Here is a 22471-nt window from a genome sequence, read left to right as displayed (position 1 = left end):
ATAAAAAACACAGTCGTTTGAGAATAACTGATACAGAAACACCACTATAAAAAACACAGTCGTTTGAGAATAACTGATACAAAAACACCACTATAAAAAAACACAGTCGTTTGAGAATAACTGATACAGAAACACCACTATAAAAACACAGTCGTTTGAGAATCACTGATACAAAACACCACTATAAAAAACACAGTCGTTTGAGAATAACTGATACAGAAACACCACTATAAAAACACAGTCGTTTGAGAATAACTGATACAGAAACACCACTATAAAAAAACAGTCGTTTGAGAATCACTGATACAGAAACACCACTATAAAAAACACAGTCGTTTGAGAATCACTGATACAGAAACACCACTATAAAAAAACACAGTCGTTTGAGAATCACTGATACAGAAACACCACTATAAAAAACACAGTCGTTTGAGAATCACTGATACAAAAACACCACTATAAAAAAACAGTCGTTTGAGAATAACTGATACAGAAACACCACTATAAAAACACAGTCGTTTGAGAATCACTGATACAAAAACACCACTATAAAAAACACAGTCGTTTGAGAATAACTGATACAGAAACACCACTATAAAAAACACAGTCGTTTGAGAATCACTGATACAGAAACACCACTATAAAAAACACAGTCGTTTGAGAATCACTGATACAGAAACACCACTATAAAAACACAGTCGTTTGAGAATAACTGATACAGAAACACCACTATAAAAACACAGTCGTTTGAGAAAACTGATACAGTCGTTTGAGAATCACTGATACAGAAACACCACTATAAAAACACAGTCGTTTGAGAATAACTGATACAGAAACACCACTATAAAAAACACAGTCGTTTGAGAATCACTGATACAAAAACACCACTATAAAAAACACAGTCGTTTGAGAATCACTGATACAGAAACACCACTATAAAAAACACAGTCGTTTGAGAATAACTGATACAGAAACACCACTATAAAAAACACAGTCGTTTGAGAATCACTGATACAAAAACACCACTATAAAAAACACAGTCGTTTGAGAATAACTGATACAGAAACACCACTATAAAAAACACAGTCGTTTGAGAATAACTGATACAGAAACACCACTATAAAAAACACAGTCGTTTGAGAATAACTGATACAGAAACACCACTATAAAAAACACAGTCGTTTGAGAATCACTGATACAAAAACACCACTATAAAAAACAGTCGTTTGAGAATCACTGATACAAAAACACCACTATACAGAAACACCACTAAAAAACACAGTCGTTTGAGAATCACTGATACAGAAACACCACTATAAAAAATAGTCGTTTGAGAATCACTGATACAGAAACACCACTATAAAAAACACAGTCGTTTGAGAATCACTGATACAAAACACCACTATAAAAAAACAGTCGTTTGAGAATAACTGATACAGAAACACCACTATAAAAAACACAGTCGTTTGAGAATCACTGATACAGAAACACCACTATAAAAACACAGTCGTTTGAGAATAACTGATACAGAAACACCACTATAAAAAACACAGTCGTTTGAGAATAACTGATACAGAAACACCACTATAAAAAACACAGTCGTTTGAGAATAACTGATACAGAAACACCACTATAAAAACACAGTCGTTTGAGAATAACTGATACAGAAACACCACTATAAAAAACACAGTCGTTTGAGAATCACTGATACAAAAACACCACTATAAAAACACAGTCGTTTGAGAATCACTGATACAGAAACACCACTATAAAACACAGTCGTTTGAGAATAACTGATACAGAAACACCACTATAAAAAACACAGTCGTTTGAGAATCACTGATACAAAAACACCACTATAAAAAAACAGTCGTTTGAGAATCACTGATACAGAAACACCACTATAAAAAACACAGTCGTTTGAGAATCACTGATACAAAAACACCACTATAAAAAACACAGTCGTTTGAGAATCACTGATACAGAAACACCACTATAAAAAACACAGTCGTTTGAGAATCACTGATACAGAAACACCACTATAAAAAACACAGTCGTTTGAGAATAACTGATACAGAAATACAAAACACCACTATGATACAGAAACACCACTAAAAACACAGTCGTTTGAAAAACACAGTCGTTTGAGAATAACTGATACAGAAACACCACTATAAAAAACACAGTCGTTTGAGAATAACTGATACAGAAACACCACTATAAAAAACACAGTCGTTTGAGAATCACTGATACAAAAACACCACTATAAAAACACAGTCGTTTGAGAATAACTGATACAGAAACACCACTATAAAAAACACAGTCGTTTGAGAATCACTGATACAAAAACACCACTATAAAAAAATAGTCGTTTGAGAATAACTGATACAGAAACACCACTATAAAAACACAGTCGTTTGAGAATCACTGATACAGAAACACCACTATAAAAAACACAGTCGTTTGAGAATCACTGATACAAAAACACCACTATAAAAAACACAGTCGTTTGAGAATAACTGATACAGAAACACCACTATAAAAAAACAGTCGTTTGAGAATAACTGATACAGAAACACCACTATAAAAAACACAGTCGTTTGAGAATAACTGATACAGAAACACCACTATAAAAAACACAGTCGTTTGAGAATCACTGATACAGAAACACCACTATAAAAAACAGTCGTTTGAGAATCACTGATACAGAAACACCACTATAAAAAAACACAGTCGTTTGAGACTGATACAGAAACACCACTATAAAAAAACACAGTCGTTTGAGACTGATACAGAAACACCACTATAAAAACACAGTCGTTTGAGAATCACTGATACAGAAACACCACTATAAAAAACACAGTCGTTTGAGAATCACTGATACAAAAACACCACTATAAAAAAATAGTCGTTTGAGAATAACTGATACAGAAACACCACTATAAAAACACAGTCGTTTGAGAATCACTGATACAAAAACACCACTATAAAAACACAGTCGTTTGAGAATAACTGATACAGAAACACCACTATAAAAACACAGTCGTTTGAGAATAACTGATACAGAAACACCACTAGAAAAACACAGTCGTTTGTGAAAAACTGATACAGAAACACCACTATAAAAACACAGTCGTTTGAGAATCACTGATACAAAACACCACTATAAAAAACACAGTCGTTTGAGAATAACTGATACAGAAACACCACTATAAAAAACACAGTCGTTTGAGAATAACTGATACAGAAACACCACTATAAAAAACACAGTCGTTTGAGAATCACTGATACAAAAACACCACTATAAAAAACACAGTCGTTTGAGAATCACTGATACAAAAACACCACTATAAAAAACGTTTGAGAATAACTGATACAAAAACCACTATAAAAAACCAGTCGTTTGAGAATCACTGATACAGAAACACCACTATAAAAAACACAGTCGTTTGAGAATCACTGATGCAGAAACACCACTATAAAAAATAGTCGTTTCAGAATCATTGATACAGAAACACCACTATAAAAGAACACAGTCGTTTGAGAATAACTGATACAGAAACACCACTATAAAAAACACAGTCGTTTGAGAATAACTGATACAGAAACACCACTATAAAAAACACAGTCGTTTGAGAATCACTGATACAGAAACACCACTATAAAAAAACACAGTCGTTTGAGAATAACTGATACAGAAACACCACTATAAAAAAAACACAGTCGTTTGAGAATCACTGATACAAAAACACCACTATAAAAAAACAGTCGTTTGAGAATAACTGATACAGAAACACCACTATAAAAACACAGTCGTTTGAGAATCACTGATACAAAACACCACTATAAAAACACAGTCGTTTGAGAATAACTGATACAGAAACACCACTATAAAAAACACAGTCGTTTGAGAATCACTGATACAAAACACCACTATAAAACACAGTCGTTTGAGAATAACTGATACAGAAACACCACTATAAAAACACAGTCGTTTGAGAATAACTGATACAGAAACACCACTATAAAAAACACAGTCGTTTGAGAATAACTGATACAGAAACACCACTATAAAAAAAAAGTCGTTTGAGAATCACTGATACGAAACACCACTATAAAAACAAGTCGTTTGAGAATCACTGATACAAAAACACCACTATAAAAACACAGTCGTTTGAGAATAACTGATACAGAAACACCACTATAAAAAAACACAGTCGTTTGAGAATAACTGATACAGAAACACCACTATATAAAACACAGTCGTTTGAGAATCACTGATACAAAACACCACTATAAAAAAACAGTCGTTTGAGAATCACTGATACAGAAACACCACTATAAAAAACACAGTCGTTTGAGAATCACTGATACAAAAACACCACTATAAAAAAACAGTCGTTTGAGAATAACTGATACAGAAACACCACTATAAAAAACACAGTCGTTTGAGAATCACTGATACAAAAACACCACTATAAAAAACACAGTCGTTTGAGAATAACTGATACAGAAACACCACTATAAAAAACACAGTCGTTTGAGAATCACTGATACAAAAACACCACTATAAAAAAAACAGTCGTTTGAGAATAACTGATACAGAAACACCACTATGATACAGAAAAACACAGTCGTTTGAGAATCACTGATACAAAAACACCACTATAAAAAAAACAGTCGTTTGAGAATAACTGATACAGAAACACCACTATAAAAAACACAGTCGTTTGAGAATAACTGATACAGAAACACCACTATAAAAAACACAGTCGTTTGAGAATAACTGATACAGAAACACCACTATAAAAACACAGTCGTTTGAGAATAACTGATACAGAAACACCACTATAAAAAACACAGTCGTTTGAGAATAACTGATACAGAAACACCACTATAAAAACACAGTCGTTTGAGAATCACTGATACAAAAACACCACTATAAAAAACACAGTCGTTTGAGAATAACTGATACAGAAACACCACTATAAAAAACACAGTCGTTTGAGAATAACTGATACAGAAACACCACTATAAAAAACGTAGTCGTTTGAGAATCACTGATACAAAAACACCACTATAAAAAAACACAGTCGTTTGAGAATCACTGATACAAAAACACCACTATAAAAAACATAGTCGTTTGAGAATCACTGATACAGAAACACCACTATAAAAAACAGTCGTTTTAGAATCACTGATAGAAAAACACCACTATAAAAACATCAATATAAAAAATAGTCGTTTGAGAATCACTGATACAGAAACACCACTATAAAAAAACACAGTCGTTTGAGAATCACTGATACAAAAACACCACTATAAAAAATAGTCGTTTGAGAATAACTGATACAGAAACACCACTATAAAAAACACAGTCGTTTGAGAATAACTGATACAGAAACACCACTATAAAAACACAGTCGTTTGAGAATCACTGATACAAAAACACCACTATAAAACACAGTCGTTTGAGAATAACTGATACAGAAACACCACTATAAAAAACACAGTCGTTTGAGAATAACTGATACAGAAACACCACTATAAAAAATAGTCGTTTGAGAATCACTGATACAAAAACACCACTATAAAAACACAGTCGTTTGAGAATAACTGATACAGAAACACCACTATAAAAACACAGTCGTTTGAGAACACTGATACAAAAACACCACTATAAAAACACAGTCGTTTGAGAATAACTGATACAGAAACACCACTATAAAAAACACAGTCGTTTGAGAATAACTGATACAGAAACACCACTATAAAAAACACAGTCGTTTGAGAATAACTGATACAGAAACACCACTATAAACACACACAGTCGTTTGAGAATAACTGATACAGAAACACCACTATAAAAACATAGTCGTTTGAGAATAACTAACCTTGAATTTTAGCCCTATAAGCCTTAAAGTTTATTGCTGTACGGCTATAAAATAATGAAATTTAATATCAACCTATGCTTATAAATGGTTTCTTAATCTTGTATGTTTGTTTGTAACGTAAAGTGTCGTCTCATGAAATGAACAACTCTCAGGACAAACATATTATAATAGACAAATATTTTAGTCTAGTTTTCAACGTCTAAAAGATCGGGTGAAGACAGTTTTTTTTACGTGACACTTCGACTCTGAGAGAGACAAAGAGCTCCTTTCCATAATGTGTACCTCAGTTTGTTGTCAAGGTCAGATCTGTATATTTGTTTATCTTTGCTTTGCCAAGGACAAGTATGGAAACCCGATTTTTAGCGTGTCACTGGTCCTGACCATGAGGAATATTTACCTGTAACTGATATAAAAATATTGAACCTATTAACAATGAGAAAATAAACTCTTCCAAGAAATCTTCGGAATGTTACAAGACGACTTGTAAAGTGTTCCACAATACAAGTTTTTATATTCAGATCAAGGTGGTGTCAGATATGGTGAAGCAGTTTCTGAGAAATTTCATTTCGTGTTTTTTGGTGAACATTTTACTATAAAAGATATGGACTGCTCGGTATTTCTAGTTCTGTCTGAAACAATAGACAAAACTTGCAAGTGAAGTTAACTGAAAATCATCGGAAGGTAGGATATCTTTATGTTGATACATTATGTGTGAATTATCTGTTTTATAACTTTAGAAGTAATAACTTTCTTAGCATCTTTAAAATAGAACTTTTTTTTCTGAATAACAAGTGAAGTAAGATACAATTTTTTAACGTGTTAAAATTATCATTCGTGATATTTGTAACAAACCACAGTTTAACAACAACTCAGAATTACGTCTTTGTAATTTTTCAAAACAAAATTGTTCGTTTGTTTTCTGGAATTCCGTTGTAAGTTTTGTTCCTGTTTGAATAAATTGTTTTAATTTATTTTGAATCTCTTCAGTGTCTTGTGATTCGTATACTGTAGACATGAAAACCGCATTCCTGGTTCTGTTCTCTCTTGTCGTCCTAGCGGGAGACGCTTATGGTAAGTTTGTGAGAGAATTTTGATATTACACATCGCTTTGTCTTTATTATGTATTTAATCACGTGATCTGATTCTGGAAAGGAATTGTTGGAATCTGTGGAATGAACGACTTCCTACTAAATCATCAATCTGAACGTAAGTTATATAACACGATAAAACTAAAATCTACTAAACTGTTTAACACGGTAAAACTTTCATAAAATAAACAGTTAATTTTGTTGAACCAGTCTCTCCATGTTTCTTTTGTCATCTACAGCGCCATCGTCCGGAGAAACAAGAAGTAAAATAAGAAACAGATCACATACATTAACAGATGGACGTGCACATAATATATAATTAATTCAGATAATTAGCCAAGTTATATTTTTAAACTGTTTACAATTTATTTTTAAAATAGTTGAATTAAAAAACCTTTATCACAGACATGTTATTATACATCTTATAATATTAAAATTGAGGGTTAAACGGTTATAGAAGTTGTGCTCTTTCTTAGGTTTCTTATTAATTTTAGATATAAAACACTTGTTTACACAGTAATTAAAATGCTTGGTATTGGTCCACTGGTGTAGAAACACATGGTACAGGACTAGCCATTTGTCTACCTCTGTCACGTGTTTAATAACGACAACAGCTAAAAGTTATGTTTTCCTTAACTTAGTCTCTTGATAGTGTGAAGTAAAATAAAGGTTATTATGATATTACCTGGGAGAGTCGAAACGATCAGTGATAAACATTCTATTGTTAACACATAATGTAATATGAACGATTTATTTTATCCGTAGCTGTTGTTTACTGTGGAAATGGATGGATCTGCCCTGACGGGAATACTTGTTGCTTGCATCCTAATGGTGGTTTCGGTTGTTGCGGAATTCGCAATGCCGTTTGTTGCTGTAGTGGAGAAACATGTTGTCCTTCTCTGCATTCGTGTTCAGCAGATTCTACCAGATGTAATCGATGTCCATCCTTTGCTGGTGCAGTTCGGGAGACGCACCGAAAGCGACATCTATCGTCGCTGCTAGGAAATCTTGAGTTGAGCACGGAAATTAAAATCAAAACAAAAAACCTTTAATTATTTTGGTATTTTTGTTTTAAAATTAAAGTCTATATTTTTTAAGTGACATGCTTTCCATGCACCATTGTCACTAAAATTGACGAGAAAAATAAAAGTTATAAATTAAAGTATATGTGATAAAGACTGTTTTATTATAATGTGTCGAACCTCAAATCATCAAAAACAGTTTGACAAAACAGTGATAAAACAAACATATCTCAACCATGTGTCAGCGGGTTCCTTTCCTTGAACCATAACACCGCCTCTAGACAGACGCTTAATGTTAATAATCGTGGTCGTTGGCTAGCACCTGTATATTTCTTTGGCCAGTTGTGGCTGGTTGAAACTACCAGGGACTCCTTGGATAATAATGGAATGCTTTGGTATATCCGGTGCGAGTTGTGTACGTTTGGCGAGATCGGTTGACTTTTGTTTAAGTTGTTTTTTTCTAACTACGAGTCACGAACGAGCGCGAAGCCTTCGTCGTCAGGAACAATTTCGTCTTCTTTAGAATTTGTGTGTTGTGGAATATCCAGGGTGAGGTTTGAGATACTTAAACTACTAGTTATTTGATTGTCGTTGTCTGATACTGTAGGCTTATTAGCTACACTATCATCACAAGTTGAAAGTAAAATATCCTTAATAAGTGTTCTTTGTTTTTCTAGTTCTTACAGTAGCATATTTAGCAGGAGTTAGTTTGGCTTTTAGTTCTTTTTCAGCAATAAACATCAGGGATTTTAATTTTACATTATCATCTACTATATGGCCACCGTCACTAGACTTACTTTTGGTCCCTGTTCTACACGGACTTGTTCCCTCTTTATCAGACGCTACAGCGTTCTCCATGGTGTCTGACCGCTCCGACTCCGGCCGGCATGACGCCTCTCTGTTTAACTTAGTGAAACTTGCAGTCTCGGGTTACTTCTTAAGGTAATAAGGTCTTCTGTCTCTGTATCTGCTAGCGTGAAACTCGAGGTGAATAGTAGGAACTCGGAGAATATGATACTAAAATAAGTCGTAGAGCACGTAGAATTCGCAAGCCTTCAGAGGTATATCTTGTCTCGTCCCTATCGAAACGCAGAATCTCGCGTTATAAGAGTAAAAGTGAAATACTACTTTTCGAATAGAGAGCGCAAAAGTTGGCTGTGGGTGCTGTTAATTAGCTGCCTTTTCTTTAATCTATCAAATCAAAATGAGGGGTGTATAATCATCGTCACGTTTTACGCTGATGTTTGAAAGAAGCCAAACAGTTTGTTTTCTTTGTTTGTTTTTGAATTTCGCACAAAGCAACTTGAGGGCTATCTGTGCTATCTGTCCCTAATTTAGCAGTGTAAGACTAGAGCTTAGGCAGCTACTCATCACCACCCACCTATAACTCTTGGGCTTCACTTTTACCAACGAATAGTGGGACTTACCGTCACATTATAACGCCCATATGTGTGGGAGGGCGAGCATGTTTGGCACGACGGGAATGCGAACCCGCGACCATCAGATTACATTTCACACGCCTTGACACGCTTGGCAATGCCGGGCCGCAGCCAACCAGAGATGAGACGAAATACATTAGACAAGTCCAAGAAAGGAGCTGTCAGATAAATTTAGAAGATCAGCTTCTTTTGAAACACAACTTTATAGAACATTGAGGCATACATAATGGTTGTGACATGAAGCACACGTGGTTTACTATTTACATTTATTTACACTGTGAATAACGTCTTACTATTGCAAATAATTCTTGGTGAAACCTAAAACTGTCCTGAGTTGTCTTTAACTCACGTGTTTATAACTGAATAATATTGTGGGTCAAGTAAACATATTTCTTACAGGACGAAAGTTGAGTCTGAGTTTTTATAGAAAGACTGTAGATGGAGCTGAATCGTGAGAAAGTATTTTTTCTGCAAAGTGTAACACAGACGGGGAGACATACGTTTTCCATAATTATTGTGTACTATGTGTATAAAAGATATTCTTCTATAGCAACTCATGATACATATATTGTTTAAAACACACTTAAGTGAGAAATCAATATAGCGTGAGAGAAATACCAACAAACATAATAGAAATAACAGATTGTTCTAGTTCCAAACGTTAGACAGAGGACAGAAATGTGAAGAAACACCTTCGAAATAATATACAACAGTGAATCACAGTCATTTGGGACTCACAATCTCAGGGTCAGGGTTCGTACCCCCATCCCACCAAGCATGACCGTCCTTTCAACCATTAGGACGTTATAGCGTTTGAGAATCACTGATACAGAAACACCACTATAAAAACACAGTCGTTTGAAAATAACTGATACAGAAACACCACTATAAAAACACAGTCGTTTGAGAATCACTGACTCAGAAACTCCACTATAAAAACATAGTCGTTTGAAAATAACTGATACAGAAACACCACTATAAAAACACAGTCGTTTGAGAATCACTGACTCAGAAACTCCACTATAAAAACATAGTCGTTTGAGAATAACTGATACAGAAACATCACTATAAAAACACAGTCGTTTGAGAACACTGACACAAAAACACCATTATAAAAACACAGTCGTTTGAGAATAACTGATACAGAAACACCATTATAAAAACACAGTCGTTTGAGAATAACTGATACAGAAAAACCACTATAAAAACACAGTTGTTTGGGAATAACTAATATAGAAACACCACTATAAAAACGTAGTCGTTTGATAATCACTGATACAAAAACATAACTATAAAAACACAGTCGTTTGAGAATAACTGATACAGAATCACCACTATAAAAACACAGTCGTTTGAGAATAACTGATACAGAAACACCACTATAAAAACGTAGTCGTTTGATAATCACTGATACAAAAACACCACTATAAAAACACAATCGTTTGAGAATCACTTGTACAAAAACACCATTATAAAAACATAGTCGTTTGAGAATCACTGATACAGAAACACCATTTTAAAATACTGTTGTTTGATAATCACTGATACAAAAACATCACTATAAAAAATAGTCGTTTGAGAATCACTGATACAGAAACACTACTATAAAAACACATTCGTTTGAGAATTACTGATACAAAAACAACACTATAAAAAATAGTCGTTTCAGAATAACTGATACAGAAACACCACTATAAAAATACCGTTGTTTGGGAATAACTGATACAGAAACACCACTATAGAAACGTAGTCGTTTGATAATCACTGATACAGAAACACCACTATAAAAACACAGTCGTTTGAGAATAACTGATACAGAAACACCACTATAAAAACACAGTCGTTTGAGAACACTGATACAAAAACACCACTATAAAAACACAGTCGTTTGAGAATAACTGATACAGAAACACCACTATAAAAACACAGTCGTTTGAGAATAACTGATACAGAAACACCACTATAAAAACACAGTCGTTTGAGAATCACTGATACAAAAAACACCACTATAAAAATAGTCGTTTGAGAATAACTGATACAGAAGAGCACTATAAAAAACACAGTCGTTTGAGAACACTGATACAAAACACCACTATAAAAACACAGTCGTTTGAGAATAACTGATACAGAAACACCACTATAAAAACACAGTTGTTTGGGAATAACTGATACAGAAACACCACTATAAAAACACAGTCGTTTGAGAATAACTGATACAGAAACACCACTATAAAAACGTAGTCGTTTGATAATCACTGATACAAAAACACCACTATAAAAACACAATCGTTTGAGAATCACTTGTACAAAAACACCACTATAAAAACATAGTCGTTTGAGAATCACTGATACAGAAACACCACTTTAAAAATACTGTCGTTTGAGAATCACTGATATAAAAAATCACTCACTAAAAAAATAGTCGTTTGAGAATCACTGATACAGAAACACTACTATAAAAACACAGTCGTTTGAGAATCACTGATACAAAACACCACTATAAAAAATAGTCGTTTGAGAATAACTGATACAGAAACACCACTATAAAATACAGTCGTTTGAGAATAACTGATACAGAAACACCACTATAAAAACACAGTCGTTTGAGAACACTGATACAAAAACACCACTATAAAAACACAGTCGTTTGAGAATAACTGATACAGAAACACCATTATAAAAACACAGTCGTTTGAGAATAACTGATACAGAAACACCACTATAAAAAAACAGTCGTTTGAGAATAACTGATACAGAAAAACCCTATAAAAAACGTAGTCGTTTGAGAATCACTGATACAAAACACCACTATAAAAACACAGTCGTTTGAGAATAACTGATACAGAAACACCACTATAAAAACACAGTCGTTTGAGAATAACTGATACAGAAACACCATTATAAAACACAGTCGTTTGAGAATAACTGATACAGAAACACCACTATAAAAACACAGTCGTTTGAGAATAACTGATACAGAAACACCACTATAAAAACGTAGTCGTTTGATAATCACTGATACAAAAACATAACTATAAAAACACAGTCGTTTGAGAATAACTGATACAGAAACACCACTATAAAAACACAGTCGTTTGAGAATAACTGATACAGAAACACCACTATAAAACGTAGTCGTTTGAGAATCACTGATACAAAACACCACTATAAAAACACAGTCGTTTGAGAATCACTGATACAAAAACACCACTATAAAACACAGTCGTTTGAGAATCACTGATACAAAAACACCACTATAAAAATAGTCGTTTGAGAATCACTGATACAAAAAACACCACTATAAAAACACAGTCGTTTGAGAATAACTGATACAGAAACACCACTATAAAAACACAGTCGTTTGAGAATAACTGATACAGAAACACCACTATAAAACACTGTCGTTTGATAATCACTGATACAAAACATCACTATAAAAAATAGTCGTTTGAGAATCACTGATACAGAAACACCACTATAAAAAATAGTCGTTTGAGAATCACTGATACAGAAACACCACTATAAAAAATAGTCGTTTGAGAATCACTGATACAGAAACACCACTATAAAAACACAGTCGTTTGAGAATCACTGATACAAAAAAAACCACTATAAAAAATAGTCGTTTGAGAATAACTGATACAGAAACACCACTATAAAAACACAGTCGTTTGAGAACACTGATACAAAAACACCACTATAAAAACACAGTCGTTTGAGAATAACTGATACAGAAACACCACTATAAAAAACACAGTCGTTTGAGAATAACTGATACAGAAACACCACTATAAAAAACACAGTCGTTTGAGAATAACTGATACAGAAACACCACTATAAAAACGTAGTCGTTTGATAATCACTGATACAAAACATAACTATAAAAACACAGTCGTTTGAGAATAACTGATACAGAAACACCACTATAAAAACACAGTCGTTTGAGAATAACTGATACAGAAACACCACTATAAAAACGTTGTCGTTTGATAATCACTGATACAAAAACACCACTATAAAAACACAGTCGTTTGAGAATCACTGATACAAAACACCATTATAAAAACACAGTCGTTTGAGAATCACTGATACAGAAACACCACTTTAAAAATACAGTCGTTTGAGAATCACTGATACAAAACATCACTATAAAAAATAGTCGTTTGAGAATCACTGATACAGAAACACCACTATAAAAACACAGTCGTTTGGGAATAACTGATACAGAAACACCACTATAAAAACACAGTCGTTTGAGAATAACTGATACAGAAACACCACTATAAAAATACAGTCGTTTGAGAATAACTGATACAGAAACACCACTATAAAAACGTAGTCGTTTGAGAATCACTGATACAAAAACACCACTATAAAAACACAGTCGTTTGAGAATAACTGATACAGAAACACCACTATAAAAACACAGTCGTTTGAGAATAACTGACACAGAAACACCACTATAAAACACAGTCGTTTGAGAATCACTGATACAAAAACACCACTAATAAAAAATAGTCGTTTGAGAATAACTGATACAGAAACACCACTATAAAAACACAGTCGTTTGAGAATCACTGATACAAAAACACCACTATAAAAACACAGTCGTTTGAGAATAACTGATACAGAAACACCACTATAAAAACACAGTCGTTTGAGAATAACTGATACAGAAACACCACTATAAAAAAACAGTCGTTTGAGAATAACTGATACAGAAAAAACTATAAAAACGTAGTCGTTTGAGAATCACTGATACAAAAAAAACCACTATAAAAACACAGTCGTTTGAGAATAACTGATACAGAAACACCACTATAAAAACACAGTCGTTTGAGAATAACTGATACAGAAACACCACTATAAAAACACAGTCGTTTGAGAAAACTGATACAGAAACACCACTATAAAAACAAGTCGTTTGAGAATAACTGATACAGAAACACCACTATAAAAACACAGTCGTTTGAGAATAACTGATACAGAAACACCACTATAAAAACACAGTCGTTTGAGAATAACTGATACAGAAACACCACTATAAAAACAATAGTCGTTTGAGAATCACTGATACAGAAACACCACTATAAAAAAACACAGTCGTTTGAGAATCACTGATACAAAAAAACCACTATAAAAAATAGTCGTTTGAGAATAACTGATAGAAGAAACACCACTATAAAAACACAGTCGTTTGAGAATCACTGATACAAAAACACCACTATAAAAAATAGTCGTTTGAGAATAACTGATACAGAAACACCACTATAAAAAACACAGTCGTTTGAGAACACTGATACAAAAACACCACTATAAAAACACAGTCGTTTGAGAATCACTGATACAGAAACACCACTATAAAAAATAGTCGTTTGAGAATCACTGATACAGAAACACCACTATAAAAACACAGTCGTTTGAGAATCACTGATACAAAAAAACCACTATAAAAATAGTCGTTTGAGAATAACTGATACAGAAACACCATTATAAAAACACAGTCGTTTGAGAATAACTGATACAGAAACACCACTATAAAAACACAGTCGTTTGGGAATAACTGATACAGAAACACCACTATAAAAACGTAGTCGTTTGAGAATCACTGATACAAAAACACCACTATAAAAACACAGTCGTTTGAGAATAACTGATACAGAAACACCACTATAAAACACAGTCGTTTGAGAATAACTGATACAGAAACACCACTATAAAACACAGTCGTTTGAGAATCACTGATACAGAAACACCACTATAAAAATACTGTCGTTTGAGAATCACTGATACAAAAACATCCACTATAAAAAATAGTCGTTTGAGAATCACTGATACAGAAACACCACTATAAAAAACACAGTCGTTTGAGAATACACTGATACAAAAACAACACTATAAAAAATAGTCGTTTGAGAATAACTGATACAAGAAACACCACTATAAAAATATAGTCGTTTGAGAATAACTGATACAGAAACACCACTATAAAAACGTAGTCGTTTGAGAATCACTGATACAAAACACCACTATAAAAAACACAGTCGTTTGAGAATAACTGATACAGAAACACCACTATAAAAAACACAGTCGTTTGAGAATAACTGATACAGAAACACCACTATAAAAACACAGTCGTTTGAGAATCACTGATACAAAAACACCACTATAAAAATAGTCGTTTGAGAATAACTGATACAAGAAACACCACTATAAAAACACAGTCGTTTGAGAACACTGATACAAAACACCACTATACAAAAACACAGTCGTTTGAGAATAACTGATACAAAACACCACTATAAAAACACAGTCGTTTGAGAATAACTGATACAGAAACACCATTATAAAAACACAGTCGTTTGAGAATAACTGATACAAAAAAACCACTATAAAAAATAGTCGTTTGAGAATCACTGATACAAAAACACCACTATAAAAATAGTCGTTTGAGAATAACTGATACAGAAACACCACTATAAAAAAACCAGTCGTTTGAGAATCACTGATACAAAAACACCACTATAAAAAAACACAGTCGTTTGAGAATAACTGATACAAAAACACCACAGTCGTTTGAGAATCACTGACACAAAAAACCACTATAAAAAATAGTCGTTTGAGAATAACTGATATAGAAACACCACTATAAAAACACAGTCGTTTGGGAATAACTGATAGAAAAACACCACTATAAAAACACAGTCGTTTGAGAATAACTGATACAGAAACACCACTATAAAAACACAGTCGTTTGAGAATAACTGATACAGAAACACACTATAAAAACACAGTCGTTTGAGAATAACTGATACAGAAACACCACTATAAAAACACAGTCGTTTGAGAATCACTGATACAAAACACCACTATAAAACACAGTCGTTTGAGAATAACTGATACAGAAACACCACTATAAAAAAACACAGTCGTTTGAGAATAACTGATACAGAAACACCACTATAAAACACAGTCGTTTGATAATCACTGATACAAAACACCACTATAAAAAAACAATCGTTTGAGAATCACTTTGATACAAAAACACCATTATAAAACACAGTCGTTTGAGAATCACTGATACAAGAAACACCACTTTAAAAAACAGTCGTTTGATAATCACTGATACAAAACATCACTACTATAAAAATAGTCGTTTGAGAATCACTGATACAGAAACACCACTATAAAAACACATTCGTTTGAGAATCACTGATACAAAAACACCACTATAAAAAAATAGTCGTTTGAGAATAACTGATACAGAAACACCACTATAAAAATACAGTTGTTTGGGAATAACTGATACAGAAACACCACTATAAAAACGTAGTCGTTTGATAATCACTGATACAAAAACATAACTATAAAAACACAGTCGTTTGAGAATAACTGATACAGAAACACCACTATAAAAACACAGTCGTTTGAGAATAACTGATACAGAAACACCACTATAAAAAACACAGTCGTTTGAGAATCACTGATAAAAAAAATCACTATAAAAAATAGTCGTTTGAGAATAACTGATACAGAAACACCACTGTAAAAACACAATCGTTTGAGAATAACTGATACAGAAACGCCACTATAAACACACACTCGTTTGAGAATAACTCAAACAGAAACTCCACTATAATTACATAGTCGTTTGAGAATAACTTAACTCGAAATTTAATCAACGTTTATAAACACAAGTCATATGGGATTCCAACGTATCCACCGAAGGTTTGAACCTTGAATTTTAGCCCTATAAGCCTTAAAGTTTATTGCTGTACGGCTATAAAATAATGAAATTTAATATCAACCTATGCTTATAAATGGTTTCTTAATCTTGTATGTTTGTTTGTAACGTAAAGTGTCGTCTCATGAAATGAACAACTCTCAGGACAAACATATTATAATAGACAAATATTTTAGTCTAGTTTTCAACATCTAAAAGATCAGGTGAAGACAGTTTTTTACGTGACACTTCGACTCTGAGAGAGACAAAAGCTCCTTTCCATAATGTGTACCTCAGTTTGTTGTCAAGGTCAGATCTGTATATTTGTTTATCTTTGCTTTTGCCAAGGACAAGTATGGAAACCGATTTTTTAGCGTGTCACTGGTCCTGACCATGAGGAATATTTACCTGTAACTGATATAAAAAATATTGAACCTATTAACAATGAAAAAAATAAACTCTTCCAAGAAATCTTCGGAATGTTACAAGACGACTTGTAAAGTGTTCCACAATACAAGTTTTTTATATTCAGATCAAGGTGAATGTCAGATATGGTGAAGCAGTTTCTGAAATTTCATTTCGTGTTTTTGGTGAACATTTTACTATAAAAGATATGGACTCAATGTTTCTAGTTCTGTCTGAAACAATAGACAAAACTTGCAAGTGAAGTTAACTGAAAATCATCAGGAAGGTAGGATATCTTTATGTTGATACATTATGTGTGAATTATCTGTTTTATAACTTTAGAAGTAATAACTTTCTTAGCATCTTTAAAATAGAACTTTTTTCTGAATAACAAGTGAAGTAAGATACAATTTTTTTAACGTGTTAAAATTATCATTCGTGATATTTGTAACAAACCACAGTTTAACAACAACTCAAATTACGTCTTTGTAATTTTTCAAAACAAAATTGTTCGTTTGTTTTCTGGAATTCCGTTGTAAGTTTTGTTCCTGTTTGAATAAATTGTTTTAATTTATTTTGAATCTCTTCAGTGTCTTGTGATTCGTATACTGTAGACATGAAAACCGCATTCCTGGTTCTGTTCTCTCTTGTCGTCCTAGCGGGAGACGCTTATGGTAAGTTTGTGTGAGAATTTTGATATTACACATCGCTTTGTCTTTATTATGTATTTAATCACGTGATCTGATTCTGGAAAGGAATTGTTCGAATCTGTGGAATGAACGACTTCCTACTAAATCATCAATCTGAACGTAAGTTATATAACACGATAAAACTAAAATCTACTAAACTGTTTAACACGGTAAAACTTTCATAAAATAAACAGTTAATTTTGTTGAACCAGTCTCTCCATGTTTCTTTTGTCATACAGCGCCATCGTCCGGAGAAACAAAGTAAAATAAGAAACAGATCACATACATTAACAGATGGACGTGCACATAATATATAATTAATTCAGATAATTAGCCAAGTTATATTTTTAAACTGTTTACAATTTATTTTAAAATAGTTGAATTAAAAAAACCTTTATCACAGACATGTTATTATACATCTTATAATATTATTAAAATTGAGGTTAAACGGTTATAAGAAGTTGTGCTCTCTTTCTTAGGTTTCTTATTAATTTTAGATATAAAACACTTGTTTACACAGTAATTAAAATGCTTGGTATTGGTCCACTGGTGTAGAAAACACATGGTACAGGACTAGCCATTTTGTCTACCTCTGTCACGTGTTTAATAACGACAACAGCTAAAGTTATGTTTTCCTTAACTTAGTCTCTTGATAGTGTGAAGTAAAATAAAGGTTATTTATGATATTACCTGGGAGAGTCGAAACGATCAGTGATAAACATTCTATTGTTAACACATAATGTAATATGAACGATTTATTTTATCCGTAGCTGTTGTTTACTGTGGAAATGGATGGATCTGCCCTGACAGAATACTTGTTGCTTGCATCCCTAATGGTGGTTTCGGTTGTTGCGGAATTCACAATGCCGTTTGTTGCTGTAGTGGAGAAACATGTTGTCCTCTGCATTCGTGTTCAGCAGATTCTACCAGATGTAATCGATGTCCATCCTTTGCTGGTGCAGTTCGGGAGACGCACCGAAAGCGACATCTATCGTCGCTGCTAGAAATCTTGAGATGAGCACGGTAAAATCAAAAACAAAAAACCTTTAATTATTTTGGTATTTTTGTTTTAAAATTCAAATCTATATTTTTTAAGTGACATGCTTTCCATGCACCATTGTCACTAAAATTGACGAGAGAAAAATAAAGTTATAAATTAAGTATATATGTGATAAAGACTGTTTTATTATAATGTGTGTCGAACCTCAAATCATCAAAAACAGTTTGACAAAACAGTGATAAAACAAAAACATATCTCAACCATGTGTCAGCGGGTTCCTTTCCTTGAACCATAACACCGCTCTAGACAGACGCTTAATGTTAATAATCGTGGTCGTTGGCTAGCACCTGTATATTTCTTTACAGCCAGTTGTGGCTGGTTGAAACTACCAGGGACTCCTTGGATAATAATGGAATGCTTTGGTATATCGGTGCAGAATTGTGTACGTTTGGCGAGATCGGTTGACTTTTGTTTAAGTTGTTTTTTCTAACTACGAGTCACCGCAAGAGCGCGAAGCCTTCGTCGTCAGGAACAATTCGTCTTCTTTAGAATTTGTGTTGTGGAATATCCAGGGTGAGTTTGAGAATACTTAAACTACTAGTTATTGGATTGTCGTTGTCTGATACTGTAGGCTTATTAGCTACTATCATCACAAGTTGAAAGTAAAATATCCTTAATAAGTGTTCTTTGTTTTCTAGTTCTTACAGTATAACATTGCTTAGAGTTAGTTTGGTTTTTTAGTTCTTTTCAACAATAAACATCAGGGATTTTAATTTTACATTATCATCTACCATATATGCACCGTCACTAGACTTACTTTTTTGGTCCCTGTTCTACACGGACTTGTTCCCTCTTTATCAGACGCTACAGCGTTCTCCATGGTGTCTGACCGCTCCGACTCCGGCGGCATGACGCCTGTTACCAACTTAGTGAAGACTTGCAGTCTCAGGTTAGTTCTTAAGGTAATAAGGTCTTTGTCTCTGTATCTGCTAAAGGGTGAATGACTAAAGGAACTCACGGGAGAATATGATACTAAAATAAGTCGTAGAGCACGTAGAATTCACCAAGCCTTCAGAGGAGGTATATCTTGTCTCGTCCCTATCGAAGCGCAGAATCTCGCGTTATAGAGTAAAAGTGAAATACTACTTTTCGAATAGAGAGCGCAAAAGTTGGCTGTGGGAACTGTTAATGCTGCCTTTTCTTTAATCTATCAAATCAAAAAATGAGGGTGTATAATCATCGTCACGTTTTACGCTGATGTTTGAAAAGAAGCCAAACAGTTTGTTTTTTCTTTGTTTGTTTTGAATTTCGCACTTTGCAACTTGAGGCTATCTGTGCTATCTGTCCCTAATTTAGCAGTGTAAGACTAGGCTTAGGCAGCTACTCATCACCACCCACCTATAACTCTTGGGCTTCACTTTTACCAACGAATAGTGGGACTTACCGTCACATTATAACGCCCATATGTGGTGGGAGGGCGAGCATGTTTGGCACGACGGAATGCGAACCCGCGACCATCAGATTACATTTCACACCTTGACACGCTTGCATGGCATTTCAGGCCACAGCCAACCAGAGATGAGACGAAATACATTAGACAAGTCAAGAAAAGAGCTGTCAGATATTTAGAAGATCAGCTTCTTTTTTGAAACACAACTTTATAGAACATTGAGGCATACATAATGGTGGTTTGTGACGAAACACACGTGGTTTACTATTTACATTTATTTACACTGTGAATAACGTCTTACTATTGCAAATAATTCTTGGTGAAACCTAAAACTGTCCTGAGTTGTCTTTAACTCACGTGTTTATAACTGAATATATTGTGGGTCAAGTAAACATATTTCTTACAGGACGAAAGTTGAGTCTGAGTTTTTTGCAGAAAGACTGTAGATGGAGCTGAATCGTGAGAAAAGTATTTTTCTGCAAAGTGTAACACAGACGGGGGAGACATACGTTTTCCATAATTATTGTTACTATGTGTATAAAGATATTCTTCTATAGCAACTCATGATACATATATTGTTTAAAACACACTTAAGTGAGAAATCAATATAGCGTGAGAGACACCAACATAACATAATAGAAATAACAGAGATGTTCTAGTTCCAAACGTTAGACAGAGGACAGAAATGTGAAGAAACGCCTTCGAAATAATATACAACAGTGAATCACAGTCATTTGGGACTCACAATCTCAGGGTCAGGGTTCGTACCCCATCCCACCAACATGACCGTCCTTTCAACCATTAGGACGTTATAGCGTTTGAGAATCACTGATACAGAAACACCACTATAAAAAACACAGTCGTTTGAGAAAAACTCACACAGAAACACCACTATAAAAAACATAGTCGTTTGAAAATAACTGATACAGACACAGTCGTTTAAAATCACAGTCGTTTGAGAATCACTGACTCCAGAAACTCCACTATAAAAACATAGTCGTTTGAAAATAACTGATACAGAAACACCACTATAAAAACACAGTCGTTTGAGAATCACTGATCAAAACTCCACTATAAAACACAGTCGTTTGAGAATAACTGATACAGAAACATCACTATAAAAACACAGTCGTTTGAGAACACTGACACAAAACACCATTATAAAACGTCGTTTGAGAATAACTGATACAGAAACACCACTATAAAAACACAGTCGTTTGAGAACACTGATACAAAACACCACTATAAAAACACAGTCGTTTGAGAATAACTGATACAGAAACACCACTATAAAAAGCACAGTCGTTTGAGAATAACTGATACAAAAACCACTATAAAACACAGTCGTTTGAGAATAACTGATACAGAATCACCACTATAAAAACAGTCGTTTGAGAATAACTGATACAAAAACACCACTATAAAACATAGTCGTTTGATAATCTGATACAAAACACCACTATAAAAAACACAGTTTGAGAATCACTTGTACAAAACACCATTATAAAACACAGTCGTTTGAGAATCACTGATAGAAACACCATTTTAAAAATACTGTTGTTTGATAATCACTGATACAAAACATCACTATAAAAATAGTCGTTTGAAATCACTGATACAGAAACACTACTATAAACACATTCGTTTGAGATTACTGATACAAAAAACAACACTATAAAAAATAGTCGTTTGAGAATAACTGATACAGAAACACCACACTATAAAAATACCGTTGTTTGGGAATAACTGATACAAAACACC

General features: G+C 33.7%; 2 protein-coding genes across 3 annotated transcripts in view; one reads left to right on the top strand and one right to left on the bottom strand.

Annotated features, from left to right (window-relative positions):
* Nucleotides 1–22471, bottom strand: part of LOC143241959 (granulin-2-like) — a 214628-nt gene that overhangs the window by 167398 nt on the left and 24759 nt on the right. The window lies entirely within an intron of this gene.
* Nucleotides 6450–8091, top strand: LOC143241951 (granulin-like). Its single transcript, XM_076485267.1, has 3 exons — nucleotides 6450–6575; nucleotides 6882–6965; nucleotides 7748–8091. Exons 2-3 carry the CDS (start codon nucleotides 6908–6910, stop codon nucleotides 8032–8034), a joined length of 345 nt encoding a protein of 114 aa, XP_076341382.1. The 5' UTR covers nucleotides 6450–6575; nucleotides 6882–6907; the 3' UTR covers nucleotides 8035–8091.

This window comes from Tachypleus tridentatus, unplaced genomic scaffold (assembly GCF_004210375.1).
Source record: "Tachypleus tridentatus isolate NWPU-2018 unplaced genomic scaffold, ASM421037v1 Hic_cluster_1, whole genome shotgun sequence".
Lineage (NCBI taxonomy): Eukaryota > Metazoa > Arthropoda > Merostomata > Xiphosura > Limulidae > Tachypleus > Tachypleus tridentatus.
This window is presented reverse-complemented; position numbering and strand designations above follow the sequence as displayed.

Bases quoted from the DNA above. Each gene is read 5' to 3' on its own strand.
- LOC143241951 (XM_076485267.1), top strand. From the start codon at position 6,908: ATGAAAACCGCATTCCTGGTTCTGTTCTCTCTTGTCGTCCTAGCGGGA. The intron at 6,966-7,747 runs GTAAGTTTGTGA...TTTTATCCGTAG, and splicing joins CCTAGCGGGAGACGCTTATG to CTGTTGTTTACTGTGGAAAT.